General features: G+C 40.0%; 1 protein-coding gene across 2 annotated transcripts in view; it reads left to right on the top strand.

Annotated features, from left to right (window-relative positions):
• Positions 1 to 18,969, top strand: part of Nell1 (neural EGFL like 1) — an 850,988-nt gene that overhangs the window by 804,605 nt on the left and 27,414 nt on the right. For both annotated transcript variants that reach the window (XM_028880172.2, XM_037199200.1), the window contains one exon: positions 15,966 to 16,159. In XM_028880172.2, coding sequence (XP_028736005.1) covers positions 15,966 to 16,159 — 194 coding nt within the window. The remainder of the gene's footprint in view (positions 1 to 15,965; positions 16,160 to 18,969) is intronic.

An 18,969-nucleotide genomic window follows, 5' to 3' on the forward strand; every position in this document is an offset into this window, starting at 1 on the left:
GTCTTCCTCTCTTGTAATGGGATTACCAGAGTGTGCCTCTTTAAAAGTATTAAGAGAAGCTTTTGCTTTCTTTCTGAGTAGTCAGACAGTTTTACTAGTGAGAAAAGAGGAAGTGGGGCACACTGAAGACTTAATTCCTACATACCAAATGTCCTGTATAGATTAGGGCTGTGATTCCAGAAATGTGACCATCTAGGCAGCACTATCCACTTTCACTTGAGGTTCTTAGAAATGCAAATTTCACCCACTCCAGACAAAAAACTCTGTGAGTGGGGTCTTGATGAGTCCCTGTTGGCTAATGCTGATGCCCACTCATGTCTGCAAACCACTGCTATGGATTTTCACTGAAACCCTCCAGAGGAGCCAGGAACATTAAGTAGCTGTGCATGTACATCTGGGGTTACAACTCACAGAGGACATGAGCTGGTATTTCCCTGGGATCTCAGAAGAATGCTGACCCTCTACAAAGTAACAACCACTGTGAACATGACAGGTCCAGGAGTCAGCATTTCCAGCTGCAATTCTGATTCACCTCCTTGGTATTTTCTGCCTGGAGATCTGTAACCTTTCTCCAGGGAGATTCATCTGCCTTCTTTTCTCAGTTCCTGAATAATCCTTGGTGTTGCCTCCTATGTAGTTGTCAGATCCTTGCCTCTTGAGGCTCAGTATAAACAATTGTTTCATTACAGAAACTTCTGGCTTTAAATGCTTTAGAGGCAAAGATCATGTCTAAGCAGCAGTTCAGACATCAGCATCTACGGCTTCTTTGCGCGGGATATTGAATTGTTTGCTTTAGTTTGAGGTCACTATGGCTGCTGTGAAATGTTTACCTCTGGCTTTATGAGTGTAGAATCTTAAACTGCGTTACTCAGATTTACATGGTTCAAAAATCACTCCACAAAAGACCACCACTCACATCTACAAAAGCAAGAGGGTTTATTTTTCAAGAACAAACTCTAGCATACTACTAGGGTCAGTCACACAACAAAATGGCAGTGACCTCAGAGAAGCTCTCAGGCTCCTTTTATACACAGCTAGGGGAATTTCAGGGACAGTTAGGTCATCTCCAACAAATGTGATTGGCTAAGCAAGTAACAGATAAATTTCATTAGTTGTGGCATCTTTGGACATGTCAGGGCAAGTCCAGACAAGCACTGGCATGTCTTAAGGGAGGTGGGGTTACAGGATCTAGCCCTTTTTGATTGGCTGGGGCCAGCCAATCAAAAAGGTGCCCTTCAAGCAGTGCATGGGACATCCCCCACCCCACCGCACCCAACCCCCAGCCATCTAAGAGCCAGGATTGGGCAGGCTGCCAGGCTCAGGAGAGGGCCCAGGAGCAACCAGGGAGAAGGCTGCAGTCCTCGCCCTACTGGAGAACCACAGAACAAGGTAACCCAGAAGCAGGCCATGCATGACCTAGGCAAAGCCATGCATAACCTAGGCAAGCTGGAACTGCTGGCCAGGGTCAGGCCACCAGGCATCATATCCCTGCATTTCTAGCCGGCCCAGGCTGTGCCCCATGCTCTGAGGCTCTGGCCCTGCCCCTCCTCCACAGCTGGCTGTGTGCTGCAGCCACACCCAGACAGCAGGTGAAAAGGAGCTGACCCAGACAGCAGCAGCTGCAGAGCCAAAGTGGAGCAAGGGGCTGTTTCAAGATCAAATAGAGCACTGTTGGGAAAAAAAAAAAAAAAAAAAAAAAATCACCATTCACTTTTGAATCCTTCTTGAAGTCTGAGTGGCCGGGAAAGGAAGCAGGAAGAGAATGGTAGAGATTATAGTGTGGGCCAGCCAGCATGATGTTTCCCTTAAAGAGTGAGAAAGGGCAACGATGTTTCCAGGCAAAGCGCATGTGGAGATAAATGCTCAGAGAGCAACAGCAGTCTGAATGGAGATACTCATAAAGGGAGGTAGTTGTATGTGTGTGGGTGAGGCGGGTGGTAACACTATAAACCCAATCAAGCACCTGATATATGGGTGTGAGGGTGGGAAGTGAGGAGAAAGGAGACTGCAAGGCAGCAGACCATCTTGTGCTGGAGGAGTTGAGAGTATTGAAACCTCCCATGTTTCTCCCAGTGTTGAAATTTTGTGATGTGTGAAATCAGATGATGTCTTTTGTAGAAGTAACCATTTTTAATGTATCATGTAGCTCCACAAACCCAGGTGCACTTCACATGAGATTGTATCCCTTTAGGATAGTTAATTTTGATTGGTAGTTGACTGGGTTGAAAAATTCCCTAGGGAATCAGTGAGATATATCTTCCTGTGTATCTGTCAGAGAGTGCATTTCCAGAGAGAATTAACTGAGAGGTAGGGTATTCTGTGGATATGGGAGGACCATCCTGTGAACTGGGGTCCCAGCTTGAATAATGACGAATAGTAATAATTATTGGAGAAATTATTTTGGCCACTCCATGTAGTTAAAAGGATATTTATTTAATGGCATAACTCACAAAATAAGTAATGGGTAGGTCGCAGGGTCTGGGGAAGGTGTAACGCAGTCCAGCGGTGTTCTCCGGAGCTCTGCACAGTCAATCTCCACCGGTCAGCGTCCCGGCACCGAGAGAGCGCCCAGAGAGAGCGCTGGCCCATCCAGCTCTCCGGGTCCCCAGGCGCCTCCCCTCACCCCGCCTCATAGGCGTGACAGTTGCCAGAGTCTCAATGGGGGTTGGAACTTCCAGAACCAAGCTGGAATGGCTACCCACTACAAATAATAGGGTTACCACTAGCAGTCATTATCTACTTCAACCTCATGTGCAGTGTGGCCAGTCACCACCGTGCCTGTGCCTCCGTCCTCCATGCCACGATATGTACCTTCAACTGTGAGCTAAGATAAAGCAATTCTCCTTAATTTGCTTTGTCAGACATTTTCTCACAACAATGAGAAGAGTCACTAATATGCTTAGCAGAATAAATGTGCTCAGTATATATCTGTATACTGTAAATGAATTGATAAAGAGACCTCCAGAATGATTGTTTTTACAACTAATGAAGACATTGACTTATATCCAAGTTATCCTGGTGCACATAGCTGGACCTTGTGTGAATGACAAAAATTTCTTTTGTTTCAACTCTAGCAGCCTTAAAGATAAACAAAGGAGTGTTAAAGATGAACTCAGTAAGAGAGTAATTTAAAATGATAAGGAAAATTTTAATTAGTAATAAAATTGCAATATGGAGGATGATTCCAGTTAAGTAGAATAAAAGTCTAACTTGATAGAAGGGACTGGGTGGTTTTCTGTTGTTGTTGTTTTGTTGTGTTTATTTTTAAGACTTGTTTTATTCCTTTAAATTGTGTATAGGTGTGTGTAGGAGTGTGTGTGTGTGTGTGTGTGTGTGTGTGTGTGTGTGTGTGTCTGCATGTCAGTATGTGCACATGATTGCCCTTGGAAGTTAGAGATATGGGATCCTTTTGAGCTATATGTTAGATGAAGTTATATAGTTAGATGAAGATGGAGCCACTTAACACGGGTGCTGGGAACTGAACTTGGGTCCCCTAGATGAGCAGTAAGTTCTCTTAACCACTAATCCATCTCTCCATCTCCATGACTGGGTGTTTTTAAGAGATAAGAAATTAGGAAGGAGGGATAACAGGGGATTTAACAGCCAGGACAGTAAAACTTTTTTCTTAAAGTCTAGAAAATGATGACGTTGATCCATAAGAGCTCCTCTGGATTTGTTAATTGGTACTGTGTGAGTAAGATGTTCCACACCCTCCCAGAGACTGGAAAACAGGCCTCTGACCTTAGGTGCTGGCTGAAAGTAATAGTAATTGTATGGGGGTTAGAGTTGTCATCCCAGGGATATCCCTTGAGCTCTTAGGAAACCAGGCTAGTATCTGTTCAAGTTTTCTAAATGGGCTGATTGGATGGGTTGGGTTAGACGGTCTTAGTTACTCAGGTGGGACTAACTATGTCTGCTCAAGGATGGAATCTTTGGTTTCCTTTGCTTTCCTTGGAAACAAACTTAGTTTGTGCCAAAGGTTTTGAATTCTTTAGAGTAACAGATACAAAAATAAACCAGAAATTAAAGATACCCAAAATGTCTCCAAAGTGGGATCAAATTTCCACCTTTGTGTTTTAATTTCCCCTTTCCCTACGAAAGCCTTCTAGATCTTTCCATACAATATCCTTTTCAATATCAAAGGCACCCCAGGAGCTGTTTTATCAAATCAGATGATGATTAGAGCTCTTCTACAAGACAAGAAAGGCAAACAGAGAAAAAAATTATCTAAAGAGATGAAATCCTTCAAGCAAAACCACCAGAAGCTCTTTGAGATTTTATTTACGTCTTTGCTAGACTTTCACCAGTAGCATTCCAAATTCATATTTTGATCAATGTCCTAAATGTTGCATTAGGAAGGACATTTTAGAAGAACCTTGACTGCCCATCCGAAATTGAAGACCACAGTGAACAGACCGTTGGAGGGAATGAAGCAGTCTTTGAATGCCTGGCAGCTATAATACAGTTCTGATGTTAGACTGAGACCAGTCTTTGGAAAGCTACCACTAGTAATGCTTTTATGTCCTTTTCCTTCTATATAAATTACAGGGCAATTCTTGTAAATGACTTGGTAATATTTCTGTGTCTAAGACTTTTCATTGATGTAGGAAAGAAAAGAAATAATCCCTCACCTGACAGCATGCTTCAGAGAATGATCCATCAGATCAGGGATTAGTTTGGGTTCACCCTGGCTGGTTCCCTGCATGTATTTCTCATTAAAGATTACTTTGCTGCAGACATAATGTAGATGAGAAAAGCATGCCTCCTCTCTCTGGCACTTGCTTACAGATACCCAGTAGAGGAGACTAGAATTGTTTTGCTAAATGCTAAAGGCTCAAAGGAAACTGCTGAATTCTCTGTTTTTGTTGTTACTGTTTTTCATTTAAGAAGCAGTCTTTCTATGCATCCTAGGCTGTCATAAAACTAATAATAGTCCCCCTGCCTCAGTTTCCCAAGTGCTACTACCATACACGTGAGCCACTATATCCAGGTAAACTAAAATCTGGGGAATTCATTTATTGTCCCAAGGGTGGGTTCTTTCCTCTATTTACATTTGATTTTTATATGTTATTACAAGTCCTTTAAGGCTTGACTTTCAAGCTCAGTTCCACAGAGCTGAAAGTAATCATATAAACTTGGAAATGGACAAGATCTTCAAAAGTATTATGTGTATCTAACTCCATTATTTTGCCAGAAAGAAAGCAGGTCACCAAAGGTTTCTTCAATACTTGACCTCAGCCAAGAAGCTTAGAAACTATTGCAAGGATTACTTTCCATGCAGCTTAGCCGTATTCAAGTGTAACAATTGTTCATGCATTTCTTAGTAGGCAAAAGACTCTCAAGAATATACTATGCCTGACACATAGACAAGAGACAGCTGGGTCCTACCAATCTGAGTAGGTATGGAGGATAGAAAGAATATCCAGAGCTAAACAAACATGGAAGTATAAAGTAGATGGAAGGAATGTAAAACTGGAGATCAGGAAAGAAGAAAGTCCTTTCCTCAAAGAGTGAAAATTTTGGTAAAGATTCTAGATAATACTATGACTGTCATGATGAACTTTATGTGGCTGTGTATTTGGTGTGTGTTAGGCTGTCTTTATAACAGAAAACAACCTACCTCCCATGCATGAGCAGATATATGAAAACACATAAATCTTATAACCCTTTTGGCATCGACACTGTAACTTCTGTAGGTGTAAAATTCTCTTCAGATAGTGAGTAGTTCAATTTTAATAGATCTTCTATTCATCCTATTCACTGGTCAGAATTATATTGATTTTAGGTCGATTTAATGTAGATACAGAGGTAGGTCTGGTTCACAGCAGACAGTAGGGGAATGGGTAACTCAGAATGCTGCTCTGCCCTCATCAACTCTTGTTTTTCTACCTGGAAGAGCTCTCTTCTCCATCTGCAACAAAATACCTAAATCTGCATATTCTGTAAATAAATGTAGCCAACGACCATGGCTCATTCATGGAGCCTTAGAAATTGTGTCCAGTACTTAACCTTAGTGTATAATTTGTAGATAAAGTTCACAGAGGTCTTGGGGTGGTGACATTCCTGGATCTTGCTGGCTACAAGATTAACCAAAACTCAAGAATTTGTGTGAGACCACAGACAAAGAGAGGAAAGAGTATGCTGGCTGCATAGTAAGAGGTCTGGGATGAAGACTGAATATAGCCTTGAGAGGTGAGAGAGGGGGATTCGTGGGAAGAAATGAACTCTAAGTGACAGGTGGAAGAGTGGAACTCATAAGAGGAGGTGAACTCTAAGTAACAATGCATGTAGCAGGAAAAGGGCCAGGAACATTAGTGGAGCTCATTCTCTTTAGGTGGTTGTAGGATGGCACTTTATTCCATTTAACCAAATTACCAAATTATCCTGGCAGACATTTGTATCAGTGTTTTGCAAAGTATTACTGAACCTCAGAGGCATGCATTTTCCAGAGTCGTACAACAAATACATTTCAGAGGTGGGACTGGGGCAGGTGACTCACTTGTCTCAAATTGCCTGGAACTTTCTCAAATTTAGCTTTTTCTGAGTGGGCCATCTTCCCTCAATGGGGAGGAAGAAGAAGATAGACAAGAGTTGGTACTTTAGGAAACATTAAGTTTTGAAAATAGGAGACATTAACATCTTTATCTATGAGGCTATACGTCTCTCCCTTTCCTATTATGTCTCTTTCCCTAAGCAGTGCCTTGACACAGTAATCAATAAACATGGTGAATTGAATAATTAGCTTGTTAATTTTTAACAACTGAATGAATGGTTAGGTGGAAGATGATTAAGGGAATACTAAAACCTCAAGAGTCTTATGAAAGCTCTCTGATCAAAATTTTCATAACAGTGTTTCAGTATTTGCTAAGTCTAGGGGATGGTTTTAAAAGAAGTTGTCTCGAGGAGCCTCAGAACCTGGGCTGGGAAGACAAGTCCCCTGGAAGCTTTCACACATGCAGGTGACAACAATGATGAATAGTTAGAGGCAGCTGCTAGTTGTTGACATCAAGACTTAAGATCAGGGTCAAGGGATCACATGCAGGAATAGCTAGTGTAGATCATGTTTCCTTTATTTAAAGAGTCTTCTCGCCGGGCGTGGTGGCGCATGCCTTTAATCCCAGCACTTGGGAGGCAGAGCCAGGTGGATCTCTGTGAGTTCGAGGCCAGCCTGGTCTCCAAAGCGAGTTCCAGGAAAGGCGCAAAGCTACACAGAGAAACCCTGTCTGGAAAAAACCAAAAAAAAAAAAAAAAGAGTCTTCTCAAGAGGGCTACGGTAGAGAGTGAAAACGTGACACTGGATGATCACTGAAAACTTCCAGTTACATGCAAAATAGCACATAGTGAAGGCATGCCCCGTTTCTCTCTTCCAGCTACATGTCTTGTGCTCTGTGACAGTGAGGTAATCTGGGTCCCCTCAATGTGTTTGTTGATAATTTCCATTGTGTTATATGTATCAGTTTCATGTCTTAGTAGTCTGTGCTCTAAAGCAGACCACCTAGCTAAATGTGCAAAGACTGAATACAAGGTCACATAGCTATGAAGCTTTATTCTGATCCTGGAGCTAACTATGCAGTTTGGTAGTCTGTAAGCCCTTTGCTTTGTAAGTTGCAGGAGACCTTGTCTTTCTCTGCATTTTATCACAATTATTCTGCTGATTTGCAGTATATACACCTTTTCTCATAATCTTTCTGCCACCATAAAAGAAGTAATACTGCCGTAGCTATGGGGAAGGCACCTGTGCTCTATCTTGTCTATCACTAATAAACCCCCTAGCTCTGTTCTCATTTCTGAGACAGTAATGTCAGGTAATGGTTTCCAAGTCAGAATTCACACAGCTGGGTGTTCAAACTCCTGGTTACATTTCCTTTTCTGGCACATCATCTGTTTTGAGTCTGATATGCTACAAAAGTTATTCAAGAAAGAGAAATATGGGGTAATGAAACAGTTCATTTTCTTGACCTAACTGCTACTCACCCTTGGGAAAGGTATTTATGTTGAGTCCTGATATCGACCTGTAGCAGCTCCAGTTCCTAAGGCAAGCAATGTTACAGTTTTTATGGCATTAAGACTCTTGAAGAGCCATTTTGTCTCCTTAAGGAGTAGGAAAATTGTTTGGGGCTAAGTTGAGAATAGTTTGATTGCCTCTGATATAAACATCTCTGAAGTATATTTTCTTCCATGCACAAGTAACCCCACAACCTCAACTCAAAGAAGAAATCAGGCAGACTATATACAACTAGACGTCTCTTAAAGCAAAATGGAGTATGGTAATCACAGCTTTCAGAATTTGTGAAAATATCAATGTAAGAAAATTAGTTCTAATGCAAGTTTAGCCATGGAATCTTATTGAGAAAAGTCTCATTCAAGTGTGGAGCATTTAAATAATAAATCTATAAAAGGGAAACACAAGGAAATCACAGAAAATCAGTATTTATAATAAGAAAAACAAGGCTGCTGTAATGACTGTGGATTTGAGTATGAAATGCTTTGGTTGATTTTTGCTACATTGTCCCTTGTCAGACTATGGGCCTGTCTGATGATTTGGAGAAGTCTCCTGGGAGAGTATCTTTGCATTTGCTCAGCAGAGAACAACAATTGCAATATGTAAATAGGGTGCCTCTTCCTTTTGGATGCCTTGGGATATGTGTAATAGATTAAGTTGGCTTTGTGCAGAGCAAACAGGTCTGTGTTACCAAGAATATGAATAATGTCGGTTTCCATAATTGCTAACATCTGGCTTTCCATAAATCTGTTAAATTGTGTGGAAGCAGAATTAGGTTTCTGTGTTATAAGTAAAGCAATTACATGGAACTCTGTAGGCAATACAATCCTGTATTGACTTTGAAATCCTTCCATTCTGCAGAAAAAATTTGGGTTTTATATTTTGTTTTTATTATAGATAGTAGGCATGCTCACTTTTTCGTGGAAGGAAAAAACTGCTAATGTGTTTATAATTTTGTAAATTTGAAATAGCTGAATACTAAAGTGTCATTTAAAGAATGGGAATTAAGATTTTTAGGGGTGATAATTAACTGCCAATTTTGAGATTAGTTTAGAGAGAGCAGAAATTGGTGATGGGTTGGTTGAAATTATACTTCTAGACAGATTCTGGAGAGATTTACTAAGTGGTCACCTTTGCCCTTTTTCTAAAAATATTAGTATAGAAATGAAATTCTTTTGATGGTGGATTTGGCTTTCCTATTTTATTATGATTACTCATTTCATATGCTTATTCTACTTTAAATTAGAATCAAGAATTTCTCAGATTATAACTCAGTAAGAACATGTTTTCCTTGGAGGACAAAGTATTGGCGCTATTCTTTATGCTTACTGAACACTCCAAAACCAAAATTTTGTCAGTATCATCTGTATCTGTACATTTCATGAATTCATATATTATATAAAGTTATGTAAATATATTGTCTACAATGTTTCCTGTCATTTGGGGCACTGGGAAAAGTGACCTGTAGAATACAAACTCTGTCCTCAGTGAATTGTCTGTTTGTGGTGATGTGCACATCAGTTGATGGCTGCTGGGGGAGAAAGAGCCAATTTGTTTCTTTGGATGTGGCTCCTGGTTATACCCATAGTCCTATAGATTGTCCTCCATCCACCCACAGACTAACAGCATTGAGTGGACTCAATAGGTTTAAAATAGAGTACATGAAGTTGGAAGGAATAGAGTGTGAGGGAAATGGGAGGAACTGGTAAGAAGGAGAGACTGGCTTTGATGAAAACACATTATATTTATATATGAAATGAAACAATAAATTAAAAAGTAATGTAAATTCAGAATAGGTTATAAGGACAGAGTTCCATTGTTTCTCTTTACAAAGAGGAACAAAGAACACTAAAGGCATAAGAGATACATGGAAAGCATACTGCTGTATAAGTTTTCTAAAATATTTACAGCACACATATAAAAAGTTAAAATGGAATCACTCTATAATGGGGCAACAAATGTCTCTAAGAGATATCATAGGATAACAAATAAAAAAGTCTAGGGCCAAGAATGGCTTACCTCTTTTGGAGTTGTTGGCAAGTGAGGTCATATGCCATGGATAGTAATTACCACCCCTATTGCTAAAGATAGCATATATTTGGATCATAGAACACAGAAAAATCAAGCTGGTACTCACCTCAAGTCCTCATCTCTGCTGACTAGCTTTCATAATGGTGGAAAGCACTATGCATTTTACTGAAGGAGAAGTGTCATTAACCTTACCCAGTTGTTAATGTGAACCCTGGGATCTGCAACCATGACCTGCATGACAAACATGCCCACTGATGCAATAAGGGCATGAATATTATGGGAAGAACCAACTACTTTCTGATTGGATTTAAAGATTGCTCCACAAAAGTAAAACTCATATCCTGTACTGATATTGGGGCCAAGAACCTTTGTAGACAAGTCAGAGGCCCCTGGGGGGAGCTGCAATCATTACTCTGTGAGTAAGACATAATATTAAACCAACTCCTAACAACTTACTGCTGGAGTGGTTGATTAGTGCATTTGTCAACCCTCATCAGAAAAACCTTCTTTTTGTGTACATGGTAATTAACATAGAGACCCCAAATGGGTAAAATGCAGAGAATTACAGACTGAAGAATGCTTATCCCTAAATGGGGCATATGTACCACACCTCCTGCTCTAAAGACTCCAGGATCATTTCAGGATAAGGAGTAGAAAGTGTATAAGAGCTGTAGATAATAGACAACTAAAGAGAACAGTATTTTCTGGACACAGTAGGGCAGGTACACTATGAACTCACAGTGCTTACAGCAGCATGCACAAAGCATGTGCAAGCTCAAGTTGGACAAATTCTCAGCATGCAGAGGGGAAATGAACATGAAGCCCCACTCCTAGGTAAGGAGCTAGAAAGAGCACACAAAGTGGGTGGGTAGGGGAGGAGAATGGATCTGGAAGGAGAGGGAGGAGGGGCAAGTATAATTAAAAGACATTGTACAAAATTCCCAAATAGCTAATACAAATTAGAAAAAGCAAAGCATAGAGTTATATACAAAGTAGAAGAAGTGAAGTTAGCAGTTACTGTCTGGCATCAGAGGGAGGATGGTGGCTCATCTGGTTCTTACAGGATACAGAGGAATGAAGAGACTTAAGGAAGAATTCATGTATTATTAATTGATTAGTATATCACACTTCCCTGTTTAAAGAACAATTAAGTGATTAAACAGAGCTAGTTAGTCCACATGGGTATTGTCTCACACACTATTTGGGGGGGGGGGGCAGTGAGACCAAAAAATATACACAACAATTTTTCAGATACATTGTTGTCTACAGTCATCTGGTTGTCCAACAGATCTTTTAACTTATACTTTATATTCATAACTTTTAAATGAAAAATAGGAAGGACAGAAGATAATATTTGAAGGTGTAGACTGGTAAGATGATGTATAACACGTTGGACCTTTAATAAACACCAGAGAGATACTGAGAGACCCCCAAAAGAATGATAAGGTAGATGTGCTTGCTTTCTAAACACTGCTGAGTAGTTCTATGTTTAGAAAGCCCAGACGTCTGCTAATTACTTTACATCAGTTAAATCCATCTCCATCCCTAGTATGGTAAGCTCAATTCCTGGACTTACAGGACTCCCTAAGTATTTCCATTGGGTCCATAGTTCCACATTAGTATACTAGAGTGAGAAGGTGACAGAGGAGAGAAAAATAGATAGGCAGTCAAAGCAAAGATACCTGAGGGATCAGCATGTAGAACTGAACTAATAAAAAACAAAACCTGAATTTTATTATTTGGTTTTATAGGTAAAATCTACCTAACTACTATCTATCTACCTATCTCAGTATCTATTGTCTGTAATTTTTCATCTATATAACTATTAGGTCTCATCTATCTACTTATTATCTATCTACCTATCTTTCATCTACCTACTTGACATCTACCTCTTATTATCTATTCATCATCTATTAATCTATACATCTGTATGTGTATCTATGCTTGAATGTCTGTATGCATGCATGTCTGTCTATCTGTATGTATCAATCTATCTATCATTTAAATATATATCTCTGTATATAACTATCTGTCTCCTAGGTTAGAGTTGTTATGAGATAATTATAAAATAATACTTATAGTTGTTATTTTCAGAATCACTAAAGTATAATGCAAGTTTTTCCCCTTTTTGTTGTTCCAGATCAGGGCACACCCCAACACTAAACTATATTCTGCTATTATCACAATGATGATTCAGAAGAAAACATTACTCAAATTAGTATCATACTGGGAGATAATCAATTGGAAATGTAGGGATACACATTCATTATATAATGAAATAAACATTGAGTCTTCATTATATTATCTATAATTTGGCTTTCATATGAGTGAAGATTGAGTAAGAATGTTTGTATGAATGGTAAAGGAGCACCAGAGTAGATAATATGTCCATGGGCATGTGTTCTTACATATGAAGTGACTGGTTCGTTATAAGCACTGAATTAAGAGGAAAACTAGGATTCCAAATTGTATCTACTAACTTCTTCACTCAGTCCTGATTTCAGTTTGGAATATTTAGAGGAAGAATGAGAAGATAAAGAGCTTCTAGGAAGGATCTCCACACTACATAATGTGCTGAGAATGGTCTGGCCAAAGAATATCCTGAAACATGCTTCTGAGATGAATGAGGCTTTACTGTGCTGAGTTAGAATCCAGGCATTGAATTTTGCCATCCTTTCCATGGCTTTTGATCATTGTTTATTAACTAAATGACTTCCCTGAGACTTTAGTTGGTAGGATGAAAAGAGAAAGTATATCTTAGAAGGAAATAGGTTCTAGAAATAATCATTATGTGTGCCTAGAGATACAGACCTACAATCTCAGGTACTCTGGAGGGCTATATAAGAGGATTGCACATTCAAGGTTAGCCTGGGCTCCTGAATGAGTTCAAGGCCAGCATAGGCAATGTCAGGAGACACTTTCTCAAAATAAAAAGTAAAAAGAGGTCTGGGGATGGAGCTCATTCAGAAGGCACCTGTGTGGCATGCACAAGACTGCAGGTTCAACCCACCAGTGTCACAAAAAATATAGCACTGAAACTACTTAATGTCTTCTTGTATTGTTGCCATGAATCTGTTTTATAGCAATATGGTCCCTGCAGTCAGAAAGAGAACATAGGTCATAGATTTCCCATTATTTTCAAGTCATAATTGCTTCAAAACTCTAACACACTTGGGATAATTGCATCATTTTACACTCAAAATGTCAACTAAAAGTACTCAAGGGATCTATGCAAGATACAATGTTTGAAAATTAATCTTAGAGTCTAGATGTAAGTTTTTGAAAGTAAATAGAAACCACAGAATACCACAGTACACTTTAGCCATTGAATTTTCATCATATAACAGAATCCTCAGAAAGCAGCCCCAGCTGTAGCATATGCGAGTTAGCCTACCTGTACCCCAGTTTCCCCTCTTTAAAAACCGTAGCTAACATTCTGTCTTGTGATCAATATAGCATAACACACTCAAATAGCTTTGAAACACAGGAGCTGTCAGTATAGCTTCATAGTCAATGTTCGTATACAAACACACACAAGAGCACACACATATGGATATATGTATCAGTAAAAGTTGCTGTTATGGATTTAAAAATGTAATGTAAGATTTCCAAAATTTGATTCTTTTTATCATATATATCTAATTTATGTATATATATTAAAAAATTTGACCATGCTTTTCCCATCCTCCAACTCCTCCTAGATCTTCCTGTCTCCCTACCCACCCAATGTAGCTAGAGTTTTCCTGCCTGGCCCACAGTCAGGACAAATCTTTGTCACCCGCCAGCCCCACAGCCGCTCAGACCCAATCAAGTAAACACAGAGACTTATATTGCTTACAAACTGTATGGCCGTGCCAGGCTTCTTGCTAACTGTTCTTAAATTAATCCATTTCCATAAATCTATACCTTGCCACGTGGCTGGTGGCTTACCAGTGTCTTCACATGCTTTTTGTCATGGCGGCAGCTGGCAGTGTCTCTCTGCCTCAGCCTTCCGCTTCCCAGAATTCTCCTCTCTCCTTGTACCACCTACTTCCTGCCTGGCCGCTGGCCAATCAGTGTTTTCTTTATTGACCAATCAGAGCAATTTGACATACAGACCATCCCACAGCAACCCAACTTTATTTTTTTCTCTCTCTCTTTCAAAAAAACCCCACAAAACAAGCAAAAGACTAATATGAAAGATGCCAAACAAAATGAAAGAAAAATCCACAAAAATGTCATAGAGTCTGTTTTGTGTTGGCCAACTCCTCCTGAGCATGGGGCCTGCTCCAGAGTGCAGTTGATACACACAGTAACATTCTATTGAGAACGCTGATTTTCTCTTTCCCAGCAAGCATCAATTACACATGGCTTCTTGGTTAGGGGTAGGACTCTGTCCATTCCCGTTTACAATGCTGCCACAGTCTCTGTGAGTTTACATGTCCATCTGTCATGTTGTGTCTAGAAGACACTTTTCTGGGAGTCATCCCTTCAGACTCTTATGATCTTTCTGACTCCTCTTCCCCATAGCTCTATGATCCCTGAGAGGAAGAGTATGATGAAGACACCCCATTAAGGGCTGAGTATTCCAAAGTCTCTCACTCTCTGCACATTGTCCAGTTGTGGTCCTCTGGATTAACTCTCATCTTTTTCCAATAAGAAACTTCTCTGAGGAGGATTGATTTTTTTATCCTAATGAATTACTTAAAACGTCACACAGATTTTTAACATGGGATTCACATCAGATGACATTATTCTAACATTTTTCCCTCATACAGGAGCCCGGCCTAATGATCTGTAGCTTGCACCATGGATGTCCAAGCCATGTATGTGTTCTGTCTCATCAGCTTCACAACAGCAGTATCTTGCATGTTCTGTGTTATTTTTAATGTCGGTCTCATCTGTTGTGCAAATAACCTTGTACATAGTAGATTTTCATCATCTGAAGGGTATTTGTAGACATAGCTGTAGATTAACCAAGGGAGTAGAAGATTCCAATGGACAAAAGACAAGTGCCTTTCAATAAAGCCTTAAAATGCCTATAGAAAGAAAGGTCAAGTACAATTTTCTTTATATGACACCAGTACCAATGAGCAGAAGTTGCTGGATAAGGTATTTCATCTAAATTTAATGAATACATTTCTTTAAAAATAGCCATTTGTAGGCAAAACTGGTTGCCTTTCAAGTTTGGCTGTCAGGAAAGAGCTCAGGTGGGACCAGACCGGAGTATGGTTGACACATCAGGGTGACTCAAGTTTGAACTGTCAAGTAGAGTGATTCAATTTTTCTTCTTTCCTATTATGTTGTCAGTGAACACAACATTCAATATGCTTGTCTTCATCCATGTTCATGTCATACCTCCCGAAGCCCTGACTTCTTCCATGAGGCCCAATATTCTCTTGACCAATAGTGATAACTATTTTAATATTAAGTAGGGCACCTACCAAGAACAGTACACCCACTTCTTTCAAAGCTCAGCATCTTGTTAAGGCTGACTGAATCAATGTTGCCCTTATTACCCAGTTGTTTATGCTCAGTGGCTTATCCATGTGCACATTGTTTTTTTCTAGAAGAGCTAGGCTTCAAAGGCTATATTCCATAGTTGACGAATTAATAAAATTCATGGCCACTATATGAGACTAGAGCTGCAAGTAGATATTTTAACTAGCCAGATAGCTATAAATTTGATCTCACAGCAGCACTGGCTAGCTGGCAATGGGCATGCTCCTTAACTCTGAGTCTTAGCACTGTGATTCTCCCACACAGAGCATTGTGATTCTCCCACACAGAGCATTTGACTTGCAGAGGCAATGACCTAATGCTTGTGAAAGCTTGGCAAAGTGCCTGACATGAGATAAACCCACTGTAATGCTGCTTAATGTCACTGTGTATTATTGCTCTTTCCTGGGTTCTCTTGGCTGGATTTTGAAGTTCTGTGATTTATTTATTGCAGACATTGATGAATGTGCCTTAAGAACTCACACCTGTTGGAATGACTCTGCCTGCATCAACCTAGCGGGAGGCTTTGATTGCCTGTGTCCCTCTGGACCCTCTTGCTCCGGTGACTGTCCCCACGAAGGAGGACTGAAGCACAATGGACAGGTGTGGATCCTGAGAGAAGACAGGTGTTCAGTCTGTTCCTGCAAGGTAAGGGTGACAGCATGCAGTGAAAGGAGTGACTGTTCCTTGCCCTCCTTTTCCTCTCCCTGCACCACAGGTTTCTTTCTGACTTTGTACACAGGAGCCCCTTACTTTTCAAAAGGGCCCCTCTGTTCTAATCTGTAATACAGCCAACTGATGATGGGTCAATAGAAAATTGACTTTGAATTTACTCTATTTTTTGTGATAAGTGGGTTACAACATTGAGAAGAAACTGCATTTCAGGAGAAACTGGGAAGAGAGGTCAAGGGTAGTTCTTGCACTGAGAGCCACAGTGCCTTCATTGTCAGTCAGGTGAGAGTTTGCCTACACCTGCATTCTACACATACACAAGCTTACTGATTCAGAAATCTCCACCTGAGATGGTCACTTGCAAGAACTCTCACCCACTGGCTCACTGTTTGTGGGAATGTCATCCAGAAAAGCCAGGCTTACAGGCCCTTCCTATAGTGTGGTCAGACATGAACAGGTCGACCTCCTTATGGACAAATGGACAAGGTAGCATTGTGGCTTCCCTGTAATGGGTGTCCTTGTTTTTCTCATGGCTAGAGTATCTCTTAGATTAAGGCACAGGAAAGCAAATGGAATGCTCATGGGAAGACACTTCTGCAACACTGTGATTTTACTTATTACTTTACAAAGTGGGCCTATTAAAGTGTTTGATTTCCTCGTGATTTCTTTCTTCTTTTGTTTATTTTGCCAATTTATTTTCATTTTTCCTTACTTTACTGTAGCTTTGGGCTTAAATATTGGGGTAAAATTATTTGATCATGGGCTTTATAGGAATAGAAAACAAGAAACATTGCTTGCTTAGTAGCCTCTTAGGAAGCCAGGTCTCCTGATAAACTCTGTGTTCCCTGGAAACAGAGCAGGAATGAGCCTGAAGAACCCATGCGATTCATCTTCTGCATCGATCTCTGGCCCCGCTGCATCAGGGGACCACTGGGGAGAGATACATCACCACATTCTTAACCCTTGGAACCTGTTTTCCCTCTTTCCACTTAAACCTAGTTCTGTAACCTAAATTTAGATTCATTTTTCTCATTTATTGAGCACCCTGTCATGGGCTATGTTCCAAACAGCCTGTAATTAGAAACCAGCACCATATTTCATGTGAGCACAGCTTTAAACAATGAAGAAAATATCTCTAATGAATCAAGTAACTCATCATCTTTCTTAAGATCCCAAAATCTCATCTTGTGCTTAACACATTTATGCATTTTCCAGGGCCTACTGCCCCCATTGTCACAAAGTGCACTCTTTCCCCTCAGAGGATGCAGACTGAAGTGTTAGAACCCAGTGAGATATGATGTCATTCTAAGCCGGGCGGTGGTGGCTTAGAAAAAAAAAATACAAAGCAAAACAACAATAACAAAAAGATGTCATTGCAGATTCAGGGAGCTCAAACACTCAGGTCAGGAGTATAGTATATGGAAAGGACAAGTTATCAGCAGTCAAATAAATGTTACTAGGTGTAGTATTTAGCCAGGTGGGGCTGACACAAAGAACAGAAGTTTCGAGGGAAAGACATGATCATTATGGGTTAGAGTAGTGAGTATAGTGTATGAAAGAAGTTGGCAGCTAGGTTCCCTGTTCTGGCAGCCACGTGGGCAAGTTCTTCACTTCTGTCCAATTTTCTGAGGATGATTGCAATCTTCCTAAACCCAAGATGTTTTCAGGCTTTCTAGGCTACCAGAGTATTAAGTACTGTGAAACCAAACACTTTTAACTATATTTTGCTACGTTTAGTCAATGATAAAGCCAGGGACCCAGCAAGCATGAATGTCCTCCCAGACTTTATTTACTATCCTAACAATCCCAGCAGCCTGCTTCTATTCTTCTCCATTGTTTCCTAAAGCATCTCAAACGTGTTCTGAGGAGCTGGGCTGAGCGTGAAACCCTGGGTGAACAAATTTTATAGTCCTGTTAATAAACTTTATTCATAATTATTCCCATGCCACCGTCACTTCCACATTTTTGAAGAAAGCATAAGGTCGATTTTTTAAAGAATTTACTTAAAATAAACAATATAATAATACTGTATGCATTACTCTATGACTTTAAAAATATTTATTTTTTAAAATAATATTTAATTGTTTGAGATTATGATATAATTACATTATACCTCTTTCGTTCCTTTCCTTCATACCCACTGCCCCCATGTAGCCCTTGCTTGCTTTCAAATTCTTGGGCTTTTTTTTCTGAATTAGTTTTGTGTGTGTGTGTGTGTGTGTGTGTGTGTGTGCTTCTAAATATACACATACAACCTGCTCAATCCATACAATGTCATCTGTAGGTACATACTTTTATATTTTCAGGGCTGACCACTTGGCATTGGACAACGCATTGGTACCTCTTCTCCAGGATCTCAGCATTTTTAGTTGCCTATTGTTCTTTTCCTAAGCTTGATGTCTCACGACCTTTTCCCTGTCAAGGTTAGCCTGTGTGTTGGTATCATCCTTGTTCAGGTCATGTTTAAACAGCTATGCTGATGAGAATTCATGAGTATGACTTCTAGGAGACGCAATCTCACAGCAAACTCCCAGTTTCTTCAGCTCTCACAGTCTCCCTACCCCCTTTTTGAAATGACCCCTGAGCCCTATGCACCAGAGTTGTGTTGCAGATATATCAGTTAGAATTGAGCCAGAGAACTCTGCATATTGATTTGTTGTGGTTCTCTGTGATGCTTTCTGTCTACTGCAAAAAGAAGACTCCTTGATGAGGAATGAGAACTACACTTATCTATAGATTAAAGGACAAATATTTAGAAAGTAGTTTTGGATTATTTGGGGGTTGTG

The sequence above is a fragment of the Peromyscus leucopus genome, chromosome 1 (assembly GCF_004664715.2).
Source record: "Peromyscus leucopus breed LL Stock chromosome 1, UCI_PerLeu_2.1, whole genome shotgun sequence".
In the NCBI taxonomy this organism is placed as follows: domain Eukaryota; kingdom Metazoa; phylum Chordata; class Mammalia; order Rodentia; family Cricetidae; genus Peromyscus; species Peromyscus leucopus.